This window comes from Chlamydotis macqueenii, chromosome 1, assembly GCF_036417535.1.
Source record: "Chlamydotis macqueenii isolate bChlMac1 chromosome 1, bChlMac1.mat, whole genome shotgun sequence".
Classification (NCBI taxonomy): domain Eukaryota; kingdom Metazoa; phylum Chordata; class Aves; order Otidiformes; family Otididae; genus Chlamydotis; species Chlamydotis macqueenii.
This window is the reverse complement of record NC_141556.1, coordinates 193314390-193336374: the sequence shown is the minus strand read 5'-3', so window position 1 is coordinate 193336374 and position 21985 is coordinate 193314390. Positions and strand designations below refer to the sequence as shown.

The window sequence follows — 21985 nt, the reverse complement described above, 5'->3', positions numbered from 1 at the left end:
TAAGACAGTAGCTGAAGTTAGTCTTCTGAATATTAACTTGAGCAGAAATGTTTTTCTCATTGATTTCTGTTGAAGTTGACTAGTCAGTTCTACTTGATTTTTTTAAAAGCAAGTCTTCAGGAGATGAGTCTTGGAAAATTAGAACGTAAAAAGAAGCATGCAAAAGCCAATGTTAATTCCTTGTTTGATAGAAATCTCAAGGAAAGTGTTAGAGTTCAGTATTATGATATGATTGAAGGTATCTATTTGAGAAATACACTTTTTTTTTTTAAACAATTCCTCATTGTTACAGAATTCCACAAGTTATACTTGTATTTCAGTGGCTGACTTGTAGTGGAAAGTTTTACTTACAAATAATTATTTGATGTATTGTTTATTATGACCAAGTAGTCAGGATTGAAAGGAAACAGTCTCGGATAAATTTTACTTGCAAATTGTTTCCTATTCCACCAATCCAGAAATCATATCACAATGTAATACCTACTTTAGTGTAGCTTTAGATGAGGGTTGTTAGGAGTGGCCTGGTTTCTCTCCTTCTTTTTTGTAGCCCAGGAAGTATCGACTGGGGATGCTGGATGAGAGGATAGTTCCGGTGGGATCAAAAGCAAGAAAATCAAAGAACCCTATTGGCTGTCTGGCTGACAGGTGTAAAACAGGAGTACCCATCAATATGGTTTGGTGGAACAGAGTCACAGAAAACAATTTACAGGTAAAATTATTTTTTACTAGTCACTTTTTCAGTATTTTGGATGCTTTATTTTAAATTTTGGAAAATGTTAGAAGCTGTTACTCCAAATATGGATCGAGATTTGATCAAATATTTATTTCACGAAGCAGACATAGTGACCCTCCGGGAGAATAACACTTAGAGATGTTTTATTCTCTTCACCCACTGCTGTGCTATGTTCTCTGCTTGATTATGTTATAATCTATGGAGGAGGAGCAAAACTAATTATTAAATGTATTTTAAAAGCAAACAACATGACCTTTTAATTTAATTTTCATGTGAGGAGCATTTCTACTGGTAAATTTAGTGATCTTCGTTAAAATGATTGATACTTAATGAAAATAAAAAATTCCCTCAGTACAGAATTTGAAGATGTAACTACTGTGATCAGAAAGTGTAAATTCTTAGTTTTTATGTTGGGATAATTTATATTTCTCAATTTGTATGTTAAACTGTATTGTTACTTTATTTCTGAATTTTCTTCAACTCCTGAAGAGAGGAGAGATACAACTGGATTTGACCATGTGTTCTACAGAAGTAGCAGGTTATCCTGCAGGTGATAATGAAAGATAATTCTAGTCTGGGAGGAATCTGCCTCATGTCCTTTAAGGTGGCGTTTAGACAGAAATTATTATAGTGGTCATAACTTCAACACTGCTGCTATTACTGTTTTGCACTTCTGTGGTGCTTTTGATTTTTCAGAGATCATTAATCTTTCTGTGAGGGTTATGTTCTTTTTGATGTCTTAAGTGAGTGAAATGGGTAAATTGACAGTAGACACATAACTAGAATTTGTGGCACCTTAAAAGTTTCTTTCAGTTCACTAAATTTCTGCCATGTAAGGGCCAATGTGAAGCTCATAGCAGAGCCTTTCCATACCGGTACTAGTATTGCATTACTTGATGCTTGGACATCTTTATGAAATTGGGAGTTATGGGCAACGTGATGCAGGCAAACTGATGCTACATTGCGTAGGGGCATTTGAGCTTAAGTCTGTCTTGGCCCTTTTGCTGCAGGGGAAGCAGCAAAGCCACTGAGGCAGTAAAAATGAAGCATAAAGGAAACATTGGCAGAAGGGCCAAGTAAGGCTACAGAGAAGTGGTTGGAGCCAGCAAAGCACTACTTTTCTCATGGGAGAGAAGACTGACAGTTTGAATTTGCCATGTGTATCTAATGGGAGTGCAAGCCTTACTTAGTAGGCAGTTGCTTTAAGAAGAGAGAAATAGAAAATTGGTCTTCAAATTTCACGTAGGTATTAAAGGGCAGAAAAAGCTACGTTTGTACTAGTGTCCTCCATTGTTTTCCTTGCTGTTCTGTATTGCAGCAAGGCTTGTCATTGGTCTACTCCACTCAGAATAGAGCAGAAAAACATAATGTTTCTGGAGGCTGGAGAGCTGGTAGTCTGAGACTTGGAGCTTCTGGCCAGGAGTGATTGTCTTTTCAGTACCATGCCCTCTAAAGTTGTGTTGAAAATGTGGCAGTCAGCTGCTCAAGGTCCTCTCAACATTAGTGGCAATAACTTGAGATTGGCTGCAGAGCACGTGGCTTTTGGAGGGTGCAATTCCTATCTCCTTTATTGCGCCAGAATCCGAGCTCCGTAATTGACTTAAACTGTATACAGCTTAGGATTTTCTGTTATGCAATGCAATGAGCTCCCCATGGAGACATTATACTTTTGAAAAGCATGTATATACATACCTGGTGGAAATAAGAATAAAAGGATGTTCCAGCCATGGGAAATAGGAGAAGAAGGGGGAGAGGTTGCAGAGAACAGTGGAGTCTGGCAAGAGTGAATGGGGAAAGGTGTGAAAACAGGCTGCAGAGATTGTGAGGCTATATGAAGTTCTACGTAGATGAGAAACTGAATTTTGTCTTGATATTTTCATTCTGATCATTGTAAGTCTTTGTATTGTCATGTGAACGTTAGAGATAAAATGAAGCTCAGAAACTGCTAAAAATTGGCAATTTTAATTAAAAAAAAGCCCCCAAAATGGCTGGAGAAGTTTGGTACATGAAACTACTTAAAAACTCGTAGTTTCATGCTGAGATTTCAGATTGACCTTGTTTTTCTACTTCAATATGTACATAATCCACAGATAGCATTGCTCATCGGTATTTTGAAATATAGGCTGTTCAGAGATTTTTGCAGGTGTGAATATAGGCTATACAAACTAAATTTTGGCTGATAATGAGTGCTAAGCAATAAGTAGAAAGGTTAAATTATGATAGACACGTCTGTTTTAAGGACATCCTTTTTCGTTTATGTTTGAAGACGAGCAAGCAGAATTACATCTCAGAATTGCTGAGGGCTTGCACTGCTGGGCAAGTGTTGAAGTTCTTGTGTCTGTTTGAATGCCCGTTCCTCCAAATGTATGGTTTAAGATGTGGTAATACACTACTTCATGACGCAATGTTTAGAGATTTTTGTCAAAAAAGTGTTAAGCACCATGAGCTACTACTTTTGTTGTTGTTTCTTGAACAAAAAAAAACATAATAGAAATGAATTTTTCAAATATTTTGCATCAAGAACATGAACATTAAAAATTTTAGCTTTTACAGTACTTTGAAGTATTTTATTAAAGAAATATGGAAATATTTGGAGTCTTTAAAAATTCACATTTCAGTGAGATCTACTTGCTAAAATATAACAAAGCTTTGCTAGTATTTTTATTTGTCTGAGCCTGTGTTCTGGTTTAAAAAAAATATTTTAGCCAACAAATTTTACCCAGTCTTAATGAAATTAATTGCAGTAGAGCAATATGGCTAATAATGTTGATGAATTGAAACTTGTTCGAGCTTATTGTACAGATGATGTGATGACTTGTCACAGTAATTGTGATAAGGAAGCGTGTTTCACAAATTCAATAGTGGGAGGGAAAGAGACTTGTTTTGAAGCTGTTGGTGACCTCCAGTGTCTGCTGAGCTACTCCCACATTCCAGAATGTGTCCTTCCCTGATGCTGTAGTTCAAAAGGAATCCTCCTGAAAACAGGGACTGATCTCTGTGTAAAGTGAAGCTCCTTGTATGACACATCTGTCTGTTATAAAACAACAACGAAGAAACCCCCTAAAACAACCAAAACATAATGACACATTAAAAAAAGGCAACACTTCTGCATGTTTTTGGCTTCCTAAGAGTTATTCTGAAAACTATGCCAAAAATAGACTAGTAGAGGACTGCCCTGCTTATAGCATGGGTATAGTTTAGTGGTGGCTTTCTATAAGCATTACAGGATTATGCAATTTGGAATGTCAGAACAGGTCAGCATGAATTTGGAGGTGAAGGAGAAAATAAAAAAACAACAACAACAACAAAAAAAAAAAACAGCAGAAAGGCTTGTATCCAGTTTTTAGCATGGTAAGTACATTAGCACGTTCTTCTGAAATAAAATGAAATTGGCCTAATTTTTGCTTTAGGTGGCTGCCTTTGGGCTTTGGTAGAATGTGATGCCAGGATGGATCTAATGCAGTAGTGTTACAGCTACTGAAGCAGAGGTGGTGGCTCTGCAACTGCTGTACGGCTCTGTGTTGTGAGATGCTGAACTGGAAATGAGAGAGAGAAGGGTTGTTTCCAGTATTGTGGGATCTCTACGTGACCTTCCAAAGGCTCCATTACTTGTGCCATCCCTGGGTTGCAGCATACTTGGTGCTCCATGGTGCTTTGAGGATTCCTTTATAACTGATGCAGCAGTGGGGCCTTAGGAGTTTATCACTGAGGAGCATAAAGAAAAAAGCATTGTGTTTTGAAATCAATAGCTGATGAAACAGGAATTTTCATCTCACTTCTGGACTATGAAAATCTGTTGATATATGCAACTCCTCGACATACAATAGCGCTGTATGCTACTGTGCGGTCTTCAGCGGAGATCCTTGTCTTGCTCTTTACTTTAATCCACACCTTCCTTTAAGGAGCCTTGAATTGTTTTCCAGTGGTACCCACAAAATATTTGTTTCTTTCTACTCCACGCTATTTTAAATTGTATTTTTAATTGTGTTTCCTTTTATATCTTTAAAAGCATAAAAGCCACCAGACAGATAAGCTCTGTGCTGAATGGTGACACAAATGGGTTTTTTATAGTCCTACTTCCTTTTTTTACGTCTCTTGTGGGTCCATCCTTACTAATTGCATCAGGACTAAACTCAGCCTTCATTTGGACTGTATTTGTGTGTGTTTTATAACATTTTGCATTCTATGATGTGCAGAAGTATAGAAATTGGTTTTGTATGTGGAGCTGGATGGACTCAATTTTGTGGTCTGTCTGTGGAAGTTTCTTTGCAGATCTGACTGAGGCTTTTTGAGAGCACATAGAGACAAAGAATCTGAAAATAGAGTATTTTAGTGAAATTTCTTCATCGAATAGTTCTGGTAAGGATGCATGTTGTAAGTATTAATTCAGATGATACCTAGGGAAGTTACTTCCTGGCTTTAGTTTGACAATATTTTTATGAATATGCTGGAAGAAGGGAGATTTAAACTGGCCAGATTGAGAGGAAAAAGGAATGGTGGTGATTTTAGCAAATGTATGAGTTGGAAGTTTAGATGGATTGTATAGTTTAGATGGGTTGCTAGAAGAAAATAGTATAGTTGACACAGCTGCATGCTCGTTGGTGCAAAATAGGTTATCTACAAAGTTTGAAAAATTAAAGTTTGAAAAAATCAAATATTAAAGAACTAATGGTGATATTCAATTCCCTCACTTAGGCTGGTCTAGTCACTTATTTAGTCTGCGTACTATGAAAGTCTTATTTTTTTATTATTTAGTTTATTATTAGTTGTGTTTTCTACCCAAACAAAGTGTGGGTAGAAAAATTAGTGTTTCACTTAAGACAAAAACTTGTATGCTTTTGGAAATGTTTTAAGAACTGCAACTTCACATAGATTTTAGCGTGTTTAAACGTGACCTGGGGCTTAAGCTTCAGATTTTCTGCCAGATTATTAACTAGTTTTGATCACAAATTATTAAATTTTGTTGTACTAGTTTGATTGGTCTATTCTGGCTAGTGGCTGTGGAGCTCAGGTGTTTTTCTGAATTTAGAAAACAGCTTGAAAGTTAAGAGTCTTGTAAAATTGCAACTAAAGTTTAAATCACTTCTTTTACCGCTGGGGAAAGTCTTGGATCACAGCTTTATGTCTAACATCACAGAGAAGTAAACCAGGCTTTTACAGTAAAGAGTCTAGCTGTGCAAATTCAAGCTATTTACTCATGTAAAATGCTTTCATCAAAGTTTTATAGTAACAATTTAGTCTTATCAGGCTTTGATTCTGATCCTGAATTGCGACACCAAACAACTCAATGAAAACTGAATTTCCATCAGGCTTGACCCCCTGTTCATAATTCTACAGCATAAACCCAAACTGCTTTAGCAGGTTCCTGGATTTGACTCTTTCACTTGGATAAATTAAAACACCTGCCATTAGTGGAGCTCTCAAGCAGCTTCACTTTAAAACGATGACAGATATATAGGTAAATTTTAGAGACCAAAAATGGTCTATGAGAACCTGCAGAATGCATTTAGAAATAAAAAGCAGCCCTGTAGGCATTAATTGAATCACTTGGTGAAAGTGGTAAGAGTTTGCCAGAATGGAAGGGAAAGGATTTTGGGAGCTCTCTCAGTTGCTCTCGGACAGACAGATTATCTTCCAGAAATTCTCTCTCCTCTTCATGCTTCGATTCTTTTACTATGTCCTGCCTTTGTCACCCAGTTGACACAGTATTTAGGTGTGGTAGATCCATGGATGTGTCATGGCTAGTTTTAGCAGTGGAAAAACGTGGATCTCTTGTAGTTCTTTGAAATGATGTGCTTTTAGCAAGATGCTACAAATTCTCTCTGTTGCTCTCCCAGTTCGTTTTGGTTGATGGTGACTTTTCAGCTGTGTCACTATGTGGAGAAATTCTGCTTAGCTTTTTACCACCTCTGTCAGTTTCTCCAGTTTCAGTGCAGATTTGACTGAGCTGTTGCATGCCAGATTTTATCTAAAGGAACACCATTCTCTTAGTTATTCCTGTACCTGAAATTCAGATAAGTCCAGAATATTACTTTTTGCTTTTAAATGTACTGATTATTTGTTTTCAGTATATGTAATACAACTTATTTGTTTTGCTGCATTAGTGTATACCTTAGCAAATTTTCCTTAACTAATGTGATTGAAGAGTTTTAAGATTCTGTCCTGGTTTTATTTAGTGAGGGGGGCTGCGGTGGCAGCTTCTGTAAGAAACTGGTGGAGGGTTTCCCCTTTTTGTGCAGTGGACTCAGCCAGGCCTAGGGCGGACCTGCTGCTGGCCAGGGCCAAGCCAATTGGTAGCAGAACGTTCCCTGATAACACCTCTGTGATAAGGTATTTAAGAAGGGGAAAAACAGGAAAAGAAAAAAAGAAGAGATGATGTGAAGAAGTTGGAATGGGGGCAGAGATGGGGAGGTGCAAGCCTTGTTGGGCCTTGCAGGGCTCACCCTCTGGCCTCTCGCCAGGCGGTTGACTGGGCCCGACTCGGCCCGGCCTGGCTGCAAGAAGTGGAGAGGAGATGAGATGTGAATGAGATGTAAAAAGATCCTAAGAGGTGTCTGCCAGCCCGTTGTGGAGATTTTTTTTTTTTTGCGAGAGGAACAGCTGCAGACACCAAGGTCAGTGAAGAATGAGGGGGAGGAGTAATGTGGCTCCTGGCCAAGATTCCCCTGCAGCCTGTGGTGATGACCATGGTGGAGCAGGCTGTCCCCCTGCAGCCCATGGAGGTCCACGGAGGAGCAGAGATTCACCTGCAGCCTGTGGAGGACCCCACGCCAGAGCAGGTGGATGCCTGAAGGAGGCTGTGGCCTCTGGAGGGCCTGCTGGAGCAGCTGTTCTGGAGGGACTGCATCTCGTGGAAGAGATGACCCACACCGGAGCAGTTTCATGAAGGACTGTGGCCCGTGGGAGGGACCCCAGAGTGGAGCAGGGAAGGAATGTGAGGAGTTCTTCCCCTGAGGAGGAAAGAGCAGCATAAAGCAACAAGTGATGAACTGACCATAACCCCCATTTCCTCTTCCCCCCTGTGCTGCTCAGGGGTGGGGGAAGGTAATAAAGATAATGTTAAGAGGGGTGGGGGAAAGTTTTCTTGTTCTCTTTCTCATTATCCTACTTTGGTTTTAGTAATAAATGAATAGTTTTCCCCATGTCAAGTCTGTTTTGCCTGTAACAGTAACTTTAAGGACTTCTCCCTGTCCTTATCTCAAACCTTGAGCCTTTTTCCTTATATTATCTCTCCCTGTTCTCTTGGAAGGTGGTGGGGGTGAGAGAGAGACTGCTTAGTCTGGTCCTGATTGGGGCTAAACTGTGACGGATTCTTATGAACTTTTTACGCATGTAAATTTAATTGTTTTACTTCACTAGTCTATGTATTTAGTTATAGCTGTTCTTTGAATATTCACACACATGCACATATAGAATGAGTAATACATAACATCTTAAGGTGGTTAGTGGTTAAAACTTACTGTGTAATTAAAGGTGGCATATTCTTACTATTTGTTTTTAAACCTGAGCATCCTCTTCAATTTTACAGCTTTTAGAATCATCTTTCTTTCCCAGTGCTTTGAAATACATTAATACAGTGAAGTATTAATGGCTGAAGTAGTCAAATAAAAATATTAAAACCAAATTAACACAAAAAAGAATAAATTTAAGATACTTAAATTAGTGTTTTGTAATCACACTTTTTTTTCTACTTTGGCACTAACTTAACTTCTCTGATGGCACTTCATTTATATTGGTAAAAATCAATGTTGGTAATTTAACTAACAGTAGATATATTTGGTCACTTTAAAACTGCCTAAAACTGAAGTGATCCAATGTAACTTGCTTTAAAAAAACATTATGGATTATCTTAAAAGTATCCTTTGAGAGGTACCCTGAAGATTACTTAATAAACTTAACTTTGACAATTAATGATCTTCATGCTTTTCAGTGCCTTCATGTAATAATTGTTTTTATTTCTTGGCTTAGTTTTGTTTTTTTCTTCCACTAATATCTTTTGTAATTGGCTACCCAGTAATAAGCTTTTTGCCTTTTGAGCTTTAGTTAGAATTTTCTTTCTAACACTTCCTACCCTAAAACAAACAAAAAAACCTCACCCCAAAACAAACATCCATTCTGCAAACTACAAAACTCTATGCAGAGATTTTAATAGAAATCAAAAGTTGGTTGTGTGATGTTTTATGTACTAATAAATACTGAATGTTTGGCCACTCTGCTGCTATTTGTTTCTGTGGTACCAAATTAAGCCTCATTATTAAAGGTACTACATAAATGGAATAGGTAATTAAAACAGAAGTTAACTTCACAAAAAATGCACATATAGGCCTATTAGAAATAGAGGCAGGAATGACTTCTTTAGTAGAAAGAACTTTTATTGCTTTAGTTTGAAGCTGCTACTTGGTTTGGGATGAAATCTCTGAAGTTACATAGGAACAGTCTGTGCAGCAGTGGCAAGGCTTTCTCAGTGTCAAGTCTGTTCTCCAACTTTATAATGTAATGCTTATGGAAAGCTGTTTGCAAAGTGTTTGTATGAACTCATACATCAGCTATTCATATGGAAAGCTTGCTAATGCTACTTCAGACATAAGCTAGAAACATTTTAAAAACTATTTGTGCAGACCAGCTTCCAGAATCTGCTGTTCTTGTCAGCAAGCTCTATGTAACTGAAAAATAACTGCTGCACTTGGTAGGCTTGCCTAGAAAGTATTTTCTACCAAATAGGCACTGTCCATCTCTTAACATTTAAAATAAACATTTAATTTACGTTTGTTTTTAAACAGACACCAAATCCTTCTGCAAGTGAATTTGTTCCTAAAGGAGGATCAACCTCCAGGCTGAGTAGTGTATCCCAGTCAAGTATGTCTGCCTTCTCTCAAGCCTTGTTCTCTCATCCCTCCATGGGAAGTCCTGCTACTGCTGGGCTAGCACCAGGTAAGTTGAGAGTAATGATTTGTAGTACAGTTGCTTCTTTTAACTTAATGTCAAACATAACCCTGTATAGGTACTGATCAGGTTTATTTGGTATGAATGTAGCCACCTCCTGCTTTAGCTCTTAATTTTAAGATGGTCTTCAAGCATATAAAAGTGCAGGAACTTGGGATTTATCTTCCAGTAGTCTGGAAATCACACTGCAGGCTGCAAAATCTGTTTAGCTGCAGCAGCACACTTCAATTAATTCAGCCTAACTTTTACTCTGCTCCTTTTGAGGAAAAGGGATGCTGATTTATCACATAACGTGCTCTATATAGTCCTTGCGAAAGCAGTAGCTGATTTAAACTAGCCGCAGTCTACAAATGCACTATGATGAATATGTGCTCTGATGCCCACATGTTGGTGTGCTCTTTTGACTTGTTTCTAGCATATGTAGTCTAGAAGTAACTATTTTCCATGCTAGTGAGTAAATATGGGGACTTAAAAACCTCAAAAACAAAAAGTAGAAGATTAAGCTTATTCTAAAACAATTTGCATTGCAAAGTAGTGTCAGTTGTTATTGTAACTGTCAAATGTAATTTCACTTTTAAGACAGTTTATGGGTATTTCCCGTGTTTAAAACTCTTACTGAAATGTGTTCCATGCAGTCATACAATTCGAAGTGACAAGATTTTATTTTTTTTTCACACTTAAAAAGTTCATGCTCTTCATGGATCTCTTGGACTTCTGATCTGAAAAAAGTTAGCTTAATTCTATTTTTTTTTTTAATAAAATGAAATAGTTTTAAGATATACCATCAGCAGATCTGAATATTAAAAATTGCAGATCCTTTAGCAAGTTTCTGTACATACTTAAACCTTCGGCAATCTCTTGTGATGGACAGGAAGCATTAGGTAGCTTTGAAAAGGCAGAGGGGCAAATATTGTAAATGTTTGGGGGGTTTTTTAAACCAATATTGGCAGTTACCATCTATTAAACTGAACTTCAGTCTTTCTTAATGCCGGGAGATAAATCTCAGTGTTGATGTGAAAGAAGCCAGCACTTAGCTTGCATGTTATAACTATGAGAACAGACTGGGAAAGTGATCGATGACCAAATGAACATGTTGCAGTACTGTGTCTGATTCATGCTATATTGTGCTGTACAGTCTTATTGGAAAACTGTTGTGTTTATATACCTCTCAGCCTTGTCACCTGGATTGAAAAGTGTATAAAGGATTAAATAGAATACAGTAGAATGATCTACTTTTGGAAAGTGTCCAGTGGGGTCTCAGAGGGATCCTTCACAGTCCAATTTCTTTACTATCTGTAAGTAATACTGAAAGGATAAGTAACACTGACGAAAGAAGTTCATACAACAATTTGAGTTCCTAGAAATATAGATGCCAATGCTGAAAACTGTCTAGGTTCAAATACTATTGTTTATGTATGAGAGGGATGGGGAAGTATTCACAAGATTCAGGCAAAGTCAGCTTCTTTCCCTGCTCTTGCTGTGAAATTAAAAAGAGAATATTCTTCAGAGTAGGGATCTCAGCTGGGTGCTCTTACTTTCTCTAGAGCTTCTTTCTCTACACTGCAGAATTCTCTGAATCTAAATGTTCTGTGTAAATAATACTCTTAAACATTTATTTTTATTGAAATGGTTTACCTGTCAATTGTATACATCAGCAAAAACTTCTCTTACTCAAGGTGAGTTAGGAGTCGCTCTTTCTAAAGGATTAGGCGCTCAAATAAGAAAGCAGTATCTGTGTGAGGAAGCGTCACCATTTAGGTCATACTGGATAACAGAATGAAAAAAGATTTAAATGTGTTCTGAAGTTGTCATTAGAAATTATTGTTGGGATCTGTTTAGCTTTGAATAAGTGAAAACAAAATCAAGTGAAACCCATGTAAAGAGTTTATAAGAATTTTCCTTTAAGTAAAGATAAGTCTTCTTCCAGTTAGATGGTGTATGTAGTAGGATAACTTTTAGGAAATGTGTAAGATGTAAGCATTTCCACGAGATTAAGATTGCTTACAGTAGTTTACAGGGTACTGGAGGAAATTACTATTTTATGAAAAATAAGGAAATGTAGTAGGAGTAATTTGTTAAAAGTTACATGGTTTTGTTCACCCATAACAAGGTAGGTAAATGATGAGAACAATCCTTTGATTTCCCTCTTGAGGATGGAAAATATTAAGTTACATCATGTCTCTAATTTCTGTGATTTCCCCAAAGGGTAGGTATAAATGAAAACCACTTTTGACATCTAGTATTGCATAGATAAATCACCACAATAACTGTTCACAAAACTGATTGTCCATGGAAAATATTTGTTCTGCCTGTCTTATCAAAAGTACTGCAGAAATACTGGAAAAAATGACACCTGAAACCTAACCTAACATAGATAACTTGTATCCATACTTGACATATCCATTAGTGTGTAGCATGGAAGAAGTTTGCTCCTACTTTTATGTGCATTTACTTAAATTTCTAGTGTAGTATCAACACAGAGTCCATCTTTGTCTTGGTAGCCTTTAGTAGAGTACGAAAATATAGTGAGAAAATGCAACTTACACAAATAGCTGGAGAAAATAGTCATATTGAAGAGCTTTGAATAGACCTCCTTCACTCTCTCCAAACCTTCTTTCCTTAAGCTCCTCTGAATAATGTCCTGTTTTTGCTAATTCCATTCCTTTGCTAGCAAAAAGATCCTGTCTATCATTTGTATGGGAAATTTAGAGATTGTCAACAATGTTCAAATAGTAACTTTGCTAACAAGCATAGCTTATCCAGTTCTGTGAAGTGGTTTCAGAGTAATAGCACCATTAAAATATGCAGCAAAGCACATGAATGAAATGTGTGAATGTCATTAAAGTGATAAGACACCATTGCTGTGTTAAACTTGAAAAAGAACAGATGTATAGGCCCCAGCAGAGAAAATCTTTGTCTGGTTTGGGTTTGCTTAGTCTAGGTTATAGCTAAAGAGTGATGCTTTTGTCATCGGTGGAAATGACAACAAGTTGCTATTACTTCTGTATTTTGTCCAGGGTAGACTCTGAGCCTATGCAGAATGTAAGAGATCCCATTTCTGCTACCAGTCTGAACCTGCAGGCTTAGGAGCCAGGAGTGCGAAGGTGATGTGCTTGTCTCCCATTGACACATCTCCATTCATGACAGGCTATGAGAATGTAGTTCTCAGAGCTCATGATCTCGGCTGGAAATGGAGCACTTTCAGCTGAGGTGGTTTAAGTGGCCTAGGGCACAGAGAGCTTTTTCAGCCTCCTGTGTCAAGTATGGTGGAGCCAATCTGCTGAAAGTTCCACAGTCATGCCAGGATAATATAAGAGAAGAAGGCGGCAAAGAGATTGTAAAATTAGTTTTTATCTCAAATAAAATTGAGGAGAAAGAACTTATGACTCTAAAGTTGTTTAGGGAATTAAGCAGATTTAACTAATTTAGAAATACAAAGCTATGATGCTAATGACCTGATAGAGTGAATTTAGGGATGCTGCTTGAAAGAAGTTATTGAAGTGGTCTGGTTTTATTATTTACTTTCTGTAGTCATTCCTCAAAATGTACTTAATAGTCTAGAGTATCTTTACAGCACAAAATATTATAGTAATAAAATGGTAAATGCTTAGGTTTATCTCTGAATGTGTTACAAGCCTTAGGCACAGGGATATGGTTGTAGATGAGTAAATTTGTAGGCAAAGGTAATAAAGTATGTCTAGAACGTTTATTGGATTCCTTTGGATTTTAAAAAGCATTGTAGGCCAGCTGATTTGTATACACATGAGCTTAATGAAATCCTACTTTATTAAGTTGGATCCAAAAAAACCTGTAAACACTGAGTCCATAATGGGAGTTCAGGCTTGATGCCCTTTCTTTGATCAGGTTTATCTGTACGAATTATACAACCTAACTTTTGTTTCAAATACATTGTATGCTACAAAGCTGTATAAGAAATGTTAATCTCACTTAATTTGAGCACTATCTCAAATGAATTACAAAGTTCACCACTTCCCTTTCCTCAGTCACAATGAAACCTCAAAAATAAGAGACAATGCAAGAAATAAAAATATAACAATAAAGAGGGATATGTAAATATGACCTCATTCTCTATCTAAATTAAGAACAGAAGCAGGAGCTCCAGGTATGTGTAGGTAGCCTGTACAATCATTGTGAATCTTGTGAAAAGACCTTCAGATCCCACAACCATTTCCATGTTGGTATGATACCGTGACAGCTGGACACCATGACACTGTTTTTTAGATGTAAATAGTTGTGAAGTGAAACAAACCCTTTCTTCCTGCAGTTTACCTTTCAAGATACTACGTGACTTCTTCATGAAGGATATTAAGTTTCACTGAGGCAAGGAATGGAGAGCCACCTTTACTAGTAGATAAGTCTCAAGAAGGACAATTTGAAGCAGGCTTTTTGGTGTTTGTCTTAGTGGTCCTGTTAGCATTTTAATATAGGAGAACACTAAGCTGTTTCATAGGGAAAGCTGAAAAACATTATTTTTTTTTTTCCAAGATCAGTGGTATGATTATATATATAAATATAAAATCATAATTAGATTATTCAAACTCCATTTTTTCATAGGCTTTTAAGTGAGTGTTTACATAAATTGTGCTATTGAAAACAGCATGTCTAATTCTGTGAGTTGTTCCATATTCACCACATTGTTACCATCATATATTCAGTACCATCTTTAGCTTTCGGTATGAGACAGTAGGAATATATGTTCACCTCTTAATACAGCCATTTTCCTTTAATTCTGTTATGTTGTGGTTAAATATTAATATTAGTAAGATTTTAACTGTATTAAATACTAATGAAGTTAATGAGATCTGCTTAAGTTTGTGCACCCAGTTGTTTGCTTCTGTAAGTACTTAGATACATATCAGTTTCACTGTGTTAAGTGTTTTTTTCTTTTTTTTTTTTGACATGCTATTGGACTTCTAATAATAAATTCTGCAGAGTCTAAATAAATAAGCATTAAATGCAGGTCTCAGAAGAATCTGTCACCTTGATTATTCACTGCCTCAGCCTATTGGTACCCACCACAACGCTAGCAGCACGTTTCTCGTAACTTGTAGTGTATTGTTCCAGTAGTATAAAACCAAAGTGTAGTCAAGCTTTTTTCGAATCTTTAACTTACTCTGTGTATAGGCAAATGAGAAGCCTGTGTGTTGTGCCCACGTGGTGGTTTTCATTGAACTCTCATTGTCTTTACAAAATCAGACCTAACTGAAGCTGGAAGGGCGTTTGAAAGGATTTGTGTAACTCCAACTGTCTTCCTTTTCTTTCAGTCTTGCATTAATACGCAAGCAGAGACATTATGAATTTATATTTGTAGCTATTCTTTGCCAGGATTTTTTTTTTTTAAAGTAAATCTTACAGTGGTAATTGTTTGAAATTGTATCAGTAAGAACTGCTAGTGATAGATTCCTCCCCGCCCCCGGCAAGAAACTTTCAGTAGAAGGTCACCATATAATTCTAGCAAGGTTGCAAGTCATCTCTTTAATTTCTAAGATAGGATTTACATTATGCTGTCTCATACATACAGTTTTTATTTTAAAGTTAGAGAAGCATTTAGTTAATTTTTCATTAGTATATGTGAAGGCTACTGTTGGGGTTTTTTGTTTGGGTTTTTTTTCCTGGTTTCTATAGCTGAGTTTTTTTTTTTTTTTATTGGGGGCGGGGGGGGAATTCTTGAAGCCAGTTATTTCTATATGGGTAGAGATTACATGCTTGCAAGAACTTCAGTTAATACTGTGTTTTATTGGAGTAGAGTGAAAAAGACATGGCAGTAACTTTCCTCGATGAAGGGAATCCCTTGAACATCACAAACACAGATTGTAGAGCTGCTTCAGTTTTCTGGCCATTTTAATTGGCCATCCTTCAAATTTTAGTAGTAATAGTTTTTTTTTACTTTGAAATTGCTCTTTTTCCACAGTGGATTGTTGGTATTTTAGTCTTTTGTTTAAAATGTAGCCATTGATACGATACAGTAGCTATTGAAATATTTAAGTGGTAGTCACTGGAGGCAACTTTTACCTTAATGGCAACTTTCTTTTGTAGCATGTTTTTAGGGCTCAACTACGACAGGCATTACTTATGTTACCCTTCAGAAGTACTTTAAACATTGAACATTCATAAGTGGCTGTTATAATTCACATTTTATTAAGTTAATACACTAATCAACAGACAATTATTCCACAATGTTGCTTATCTAGAAAATGTGTGTACACACGCATGTACATGTATTAATATAAAGAAAAGTTCAGGCCCAGAAAAGTGTAGGCTCTATATTTTTATAATTTTTATATTCTTATATTTTATATTTTTGTGTTTTATAAAAAGAATAAATGACTGAAGAGATCCAACTGAAGAGAAAGGCATAAGATTTTCTTATGGTTTACATGAAAAAAATCTCGTCTGTTTTGTTGGAACTACTCACACTTCAAGAACAAAAGAAATAATTGTGCTGAATTAATAAGCATAGGTTTTGAGATGTCAAAAAAGTAGATAAACGAAGCTAAATGAACAGTTACAAATACTCTGTTAATATCATTAGGATAGTATAGCTTCAAAATAGTTTTTCCCCAACTATTGATTGAACTATTAATACTAAAATTGTTATTTGCTTTTGTGGTTTGTTTAAAAAAAAAAACAGAGAAAGTAAATGTAGAAGAGCTGTGACTACTGTATAGACAAGAGACGAGTGTAAAAACACTCCTACATGTTACTGATTATGCATACTGAGAACTCTGTGTGCAATAACTTTTGAGTGAAGTAACTAAAAAGTGTGTATGCATGAAGAGTTGCTCTTGTTTTTATTACTCAGATATTTACTTAAATTACTTCCATTTATAAGCTCTGGTTACCAGAGCTTAAATATCTGAGTACTGGCTAACTGAATTTTTAATCAGAGAAGAATTCTCAGCTGTCCATAAAGCATTATTGCTCTTTCAAAGCAATTGCCTTTCAAAAAAAGTAATTTAGTATGGCTAATAGAATTCTGCCTCTTAAAGAATAGAAAGTACATCACAATCTCAACCGAGCAACAGTAAGTTTCGTGGATGCTCTGCTCTCCTTTGTATTAATCTGAATATCTAGATATGTAGGATCTTGTACTAGTACTACTAGGAGTTTTCTGAAGGGTAGTCTCTTCCATACCCTGGAAGGTTTCTTTGACATCTAAGCTTTTATAAATAAGCATATCTTAGAATTCTGTGTACAATGACTCTTGAAGAAACTAATTTTTAGTAACTAAAAAGTGTGTATGCAAAAAAGTTGCCCTTGTGTTTCCCCATTGATGCACTTTGTTTAGAAGTTGAACTTCTTAAGTTTCAGTTGAGTTGCCTGTCTAGTGTTGAAGGTGAACACCAGTCAATAAAATAGTTTTAAATATATTTGAAAATCTCAGCATGAATGTCTACAGACTTCATATTCTGAGAAGTTACCTGTCTTTGCATATGAAATAGATCTTTTGGAGGATGAGTTTTGAATATAATAATTATAGGAAAATATATAATTTCTCCCCTGTAGCATACTGTGTATTGCTTATTTGTGTGCTGTAGTTACTGGAGATCTAACTCTAATACTCGTTCATAGCTGTGGAGTTGGTTCTAGTGAAATGTACACATGTAACTAGGTGAAGTGAGTTACAGGTTGGCAAACTCCATTGGCTACTCATGTAACTGTTATGTAAACATTAATTTATCATACAGTCACTAATATTTTATCTCTTTGCAGCTTAATAAACTCTCTTCTAGACACAGGATTAATTTGGCTCGTCTCCCCCTTTCTGCTACTTCTACATCTTTCATTACAGTTCTTCATGCGTAGATCATAAGTTCCCAAGCCCGCCCTTTCTGAACTAAGCAAAGATTTTTGGGAAAATGTATCTATTCATTCTTGCTCTTAGTGTTTTACCTTTTAACTTTTCATATAGATGTAGCGATCCTTAAGTGTCTCACCTGCTCAGAATAGTATTGGTATTGAAAGCTGTTTTGTTTTTTGGTTTTTTTTTCAAATTGATAATTTTTTAGATGACAGATTTGAACAAGAATATCTTGTGTTTCTTTTAAGGAATGTCACTGTCAGCAGGATCTTCTCCTCTTCATTCCCCAAAAATAACTCCTCATACGTCTCCTGCTCCTCGAAGAAGAAGTCATACTCCTAACCCAGCAAACTATATGGTGCCTACTAGTGCCTCTGCTTCTGTCGCTAATGCTGTCTCTCAGCCTCCATCTACTGGCCAGGTGATCCAGAAGGAAACAGTGGGTGGAACAACATACTTCTACACTGATACAACTCCAGCACCTCTCACAGGAATGGTATGTTTGCTTTTGATACAGAAGTTTATGGAGTCTCCAAATGCTGAATTGGTTGATACTACAGAGATTATTCTTAACACTCTGAAGCCCTTATTCGGTATGAAGATTTGGCCTTTTAAATGTTCTCTGAAATCACTAAAATTTAAGGAGCAGAGAATTTTTAATGTATTTTTCATTTACCTCTGTATAGGGTTTTGGGTTTTCAGTACAGCAATAAAAAGAAAGCATTTTGTGTATATCTCAGTGGATGCATACATAATAAGAAAACATTCAGATTGGTGTGGGTTTTTTTTTCCCCAATAAGTTAAATAACTCTTATATTTACAGTGGAGAGGAAAAGGCAGTTACAAAACTGTTAAATAACTACGTACATACATACACACTCTTGCAATCATTAGCATTGAATACCACATATAGAAATTGTAACGTGTCTGACAGTATATTTGTAACGTGTACTGTGCACGAAGACTTTGTAGTTCAAACTAAAAAAAAAAATGACTAAAATATTTTTTTTCCATCCTTAAGGATTTTAAACTGCTTCTTAAAATGTTTGTTTTCAGGTATTTCCAAACTACCACATTTACCATCCAGCTGCACCTCATGTTGCTTACATGCAGCCAAAAGCAAATGCACCTTCCTTCTTCATGGCGGATGAGCTCAGACAGGTAAGATGATAGAGAATTTAAAAGAAAATCATGTATCGTGGTAAAACCTAGAAGATCACTAATAGTAGAAGAGAAATAGCCAGTCAAAATCTGTGCAGTCAGTTTTCCTTGTGGAAAATTAAAAAAAAAAAAAATAATGAAGTCCTGTAATGGGTGGTGTACAAGAGAGGGCGGGGGTGGGTTACAGCATATGAGGCTGCAATCTAATCTGCATACCATGATTTACTCTTCAGCTATGTATTCTTACTACTTGTGTATTGTTTTGGTGTGCAGGAGTTCATTTATGTAGCATTCCTTTAAGCTGTAATCCTATCCAGTTTTAAAGTCTTTCACTGAAATGAAAGTATATGCAGGTGTTAGTTAATGAGCCCTTCTCTGAGGGCTGGCTAGGACTTATTTATTTCAGCTTTACTGTAGTAGGTGCCTCTGTCAATGCTAGCTCTAGCTAATGTGTCTTCTGCAGCTCCTTCCTTCAAGAATTTATATATTTTGTCAGTAACATTATCAGGCTAGGGGTCTTATACCTGCCCTGCCCCAGACACTTGCATCAACTCATGGTTTCGTTACAAGTAACTGGTACTTCAAAGATGGTGTACTGTTAACTTTTCAAAGATGATGAGCTGAATTATAATATTCAAACCTAGACTTAATTTGTTCTTCAGGAACTGATCAACAGACACTTAATAACGATGGCCCAGGTTGATCAGGCTGATATTCCTGGTAAGTAAATGTTTATAAGAAACAAAACTGTTATTGTATTGTTCTGCAACCGTGCATATTCAAGAATATTATCAACATCTTGCAAAAAACACCACCTGTTTTTAATTTTTTGTGAAGCCTTAATCATTAGCCTGGGCTGTGGATAACCAGATAAAGTATTTCAGAAATATGAAATTTGTTTCTTGCTTCTGTTCTCTTCTTGTTTGTAATTTTCTTGTTTTTAAACTCCTTAATAGTTGGAAATACTTAAAGTTGCTGAGAAAGGAAAAATCATTAGGGCAATACAGCTATGTGAAAAACAGTACTGTACTGCTTTGTACATATTAGGTATTTCTTTAAAGAACGCATGTATTTTCAAAGGCTGTATATAAGCTAGCAAATTAGTTTGTTTTAAAGTGAATTGGCTGGTATACCAGGGAAGACTTTGTACTAGTTGTCAGGCAAGAGAAGTGTATACTATTCATTGTAATTGGGCTTTTGGAGGATTTTACAATTCACTGTGTTCAACTTGATTTAAACATCACTTGCAATCTCCTTCTCAAATGTGTGTTTGATATAGTAAAACGTGCGGTTTAGTTTACTAACCCACATGAGTACAAGTGTATCCCTTCTCGCAAGGGTGATGTCTTAATCTTATTTGTAAACCTTCAGTACCTCTCTCTGTTTTCTAAACCAGTATATTACAACATGTAGGATTCAGATTTGCTTTTTTTTTTGTGATGAAAGTGGGGTTCTTACAGTGATACGAAGCCTGTATGGAAATTGGTGCTTATCTATGACCAAAGAAATGTCATTCAGAAGGGTGAATTTTTAAGGCAAATTAAAAAATGGCAGATTAAAGTGTACATCTATTTGCTTGATTTTTACTTGGTGTTTATTAAAACTGTTATTTTAGCTCTGTGAAATCTCTTCCGGGAACCTATATATTGATATTAAAGCAAAAAGAACAAATTTTAACTTTACGTGCACCTAAAAGATGGTGCAAATAATATACATATTAATGACAGTCATTTTAATTTTCTCTGCTACTGTATTAACTTTCTCCAAGTCAACTGATGCCTAATATATTTCTGTATATAAACTGACTTTAGCAGTTCCTGCAGAAGTGGACAGCTACCACAGTCTCTTTCCTTTGGAACCACTGCCACCACCCAATCGGATACAGAAAACAAGCAACTTTGGGTACATTACATCATGCTATAAAGCTGTAAATAGTAAAGATGACCTGCCATATTGCCTTCGGAGGATACATGGTAAGAAAAATTGAGTTGCCTCAATAGGATTAGCATTCCTAAGCATGCTAGTAATATTTTAACACTTGGTTGCTTTTCAGTAGTTTCAGAAGTATTGTAAAAGTGAAAAATTCTACCCCAAAACATTACATTTTAAACCATGGGTTTTATTCTTTTCTAGGTTTTCGTCTTGTTAACACAAAGTGCATGGTATTGGTTGACATGTGGAAAAAAATTCAGCACTCAAATATAGTAACCTTGCGTGAAGTGTTTACCACTAAAGCATTTGGAGAACATTGTAAGTTTTTTGTTTTGTTTTTGTTTTGGTTTTTTCCAACTGATGTGTTGAGACTTTTTTCTAAATATGCTTGAGTTAGTAATTGTCACATGTTACTATTTTTAAGCTCTTGTGTTTGCATATGATTTTCATGCTGGAGGAGAGACTATGATGAGCAGACACTTCAATGACCCTAGTGCTGATGCCTATTTCACAAAACGAAAATGGGGTAAGGAAAATACGTTGTCATACCTAATTCTGTAAAATGTTTCTAACACTTAAGCAGTAAAAGGCTTGTCAGAAGTTCTCTTTCAACTTAATTTTTTAGCTAATTAATTCTGTCATAGCATAAGCTGATTTGGATCAGAGAGCTCTTCTTCACTTTCTATTTGTAACATTTCTGAATATATATTTCTTTTTTTAAATAAAGGTATAACTAGGTTTAAAAGTTAAGGTAAAAGGCTAGTGATGAACAATTTGCTTTTCTGGTCACATTTGATTTATGACTAATTTGCAAAATTGATGTCAGTTTGTAAGGGAATTACAATTCTTTGTCGGGGAAACAAGTTTAGCATTGTGAGCCAGGAACTCTGGGGTCCTAATTACTGGTCTGACACCTGACAGTTGTTGGAGATTCTTCCAAAATCCTAAAAGATGTGCTATGTCAGTTTGGTAACTGTTCAGGTGCCTTCCTCTTAAATTCCCCACCCCCCCCGCCGCCCAAAGTATTGTGAAGACTAATTAAATGGTGTTCTAATTAATGTTTTGAAACATGAAGTGCTAGTTAAGAAATGGATTGAAAAATCCCTGTAACATACTTTCTTTTCAGACACAAATTTCAAATCAGAGATCTGATTTTTTTTTTTTTCAGATTTATACTATGGCTTCAAAGGAGTCACTAAAGGTACATCTACATTCATAAATAAAATCTATCACAGCATGGTCTGTGGCTCAGCAAGTTGCCTAGCAGAGTTTAAATCCATACTGCTAAAGCCTCTTTCCCTTCAAAACAGTATGCTGCCAGTCATACTGCCTATTAGGACTAGTTTGTGACCCAGGCAGTCCCACACACTGCATCCTGGTGTTATCTGGAACAC

At 36.2% G+C, this 21985-nt stretch overlaps 1 protein-coding gene across 10 annotated transcripts in view; it reads left to right on the top strand.

The window, feature by feature from the left end:
- PAN3 (poly(A) specific ribonuclease subunit PAN3) overlaps positions 1–21985 on the top strand; it is a 102028-nt gene that overhangs the window by 37499 nt on the left and 42544 nt on the right. For 8 of the 10 annotated variants that reach the window (XR_015257478.1, XR_015257479.1, XR_015257480.1 and 5 more), the window contains 8 exons: positions 548–709; positions 9514–9664; positions 17747–17994; positions 18555–18659; positions 19322–19379; positions 20471–20632; positions 20793–20909; positions 21016–21117. Coding sequence is in view for 7 of the 10 variants with exons in the window: in XM_086739452.1 (XP_086595578.1) it covers positions 548–709; positions 9514–9664; positions 17747–17994; positions 18555–18659; positions 19322–19379; positions 20471–20632; positions 20793–20909; positions 21016–21117 (1105 nt within the window). In the remaining 3 variants the exon portion in view is untranslated. The remainder of the gene's footprint in view (positions 1–547; positions 710–9513; positions 9665–17746; positions 17995–18554; positions 18660–19321; positions 19380–20470; positions 20633–20792; positions 20910–21015; positions 21118–21985) is intronic. The other 2 variants (XM_086772021.1, XM_086739454.1) reach the window with 2 other exon arrangements.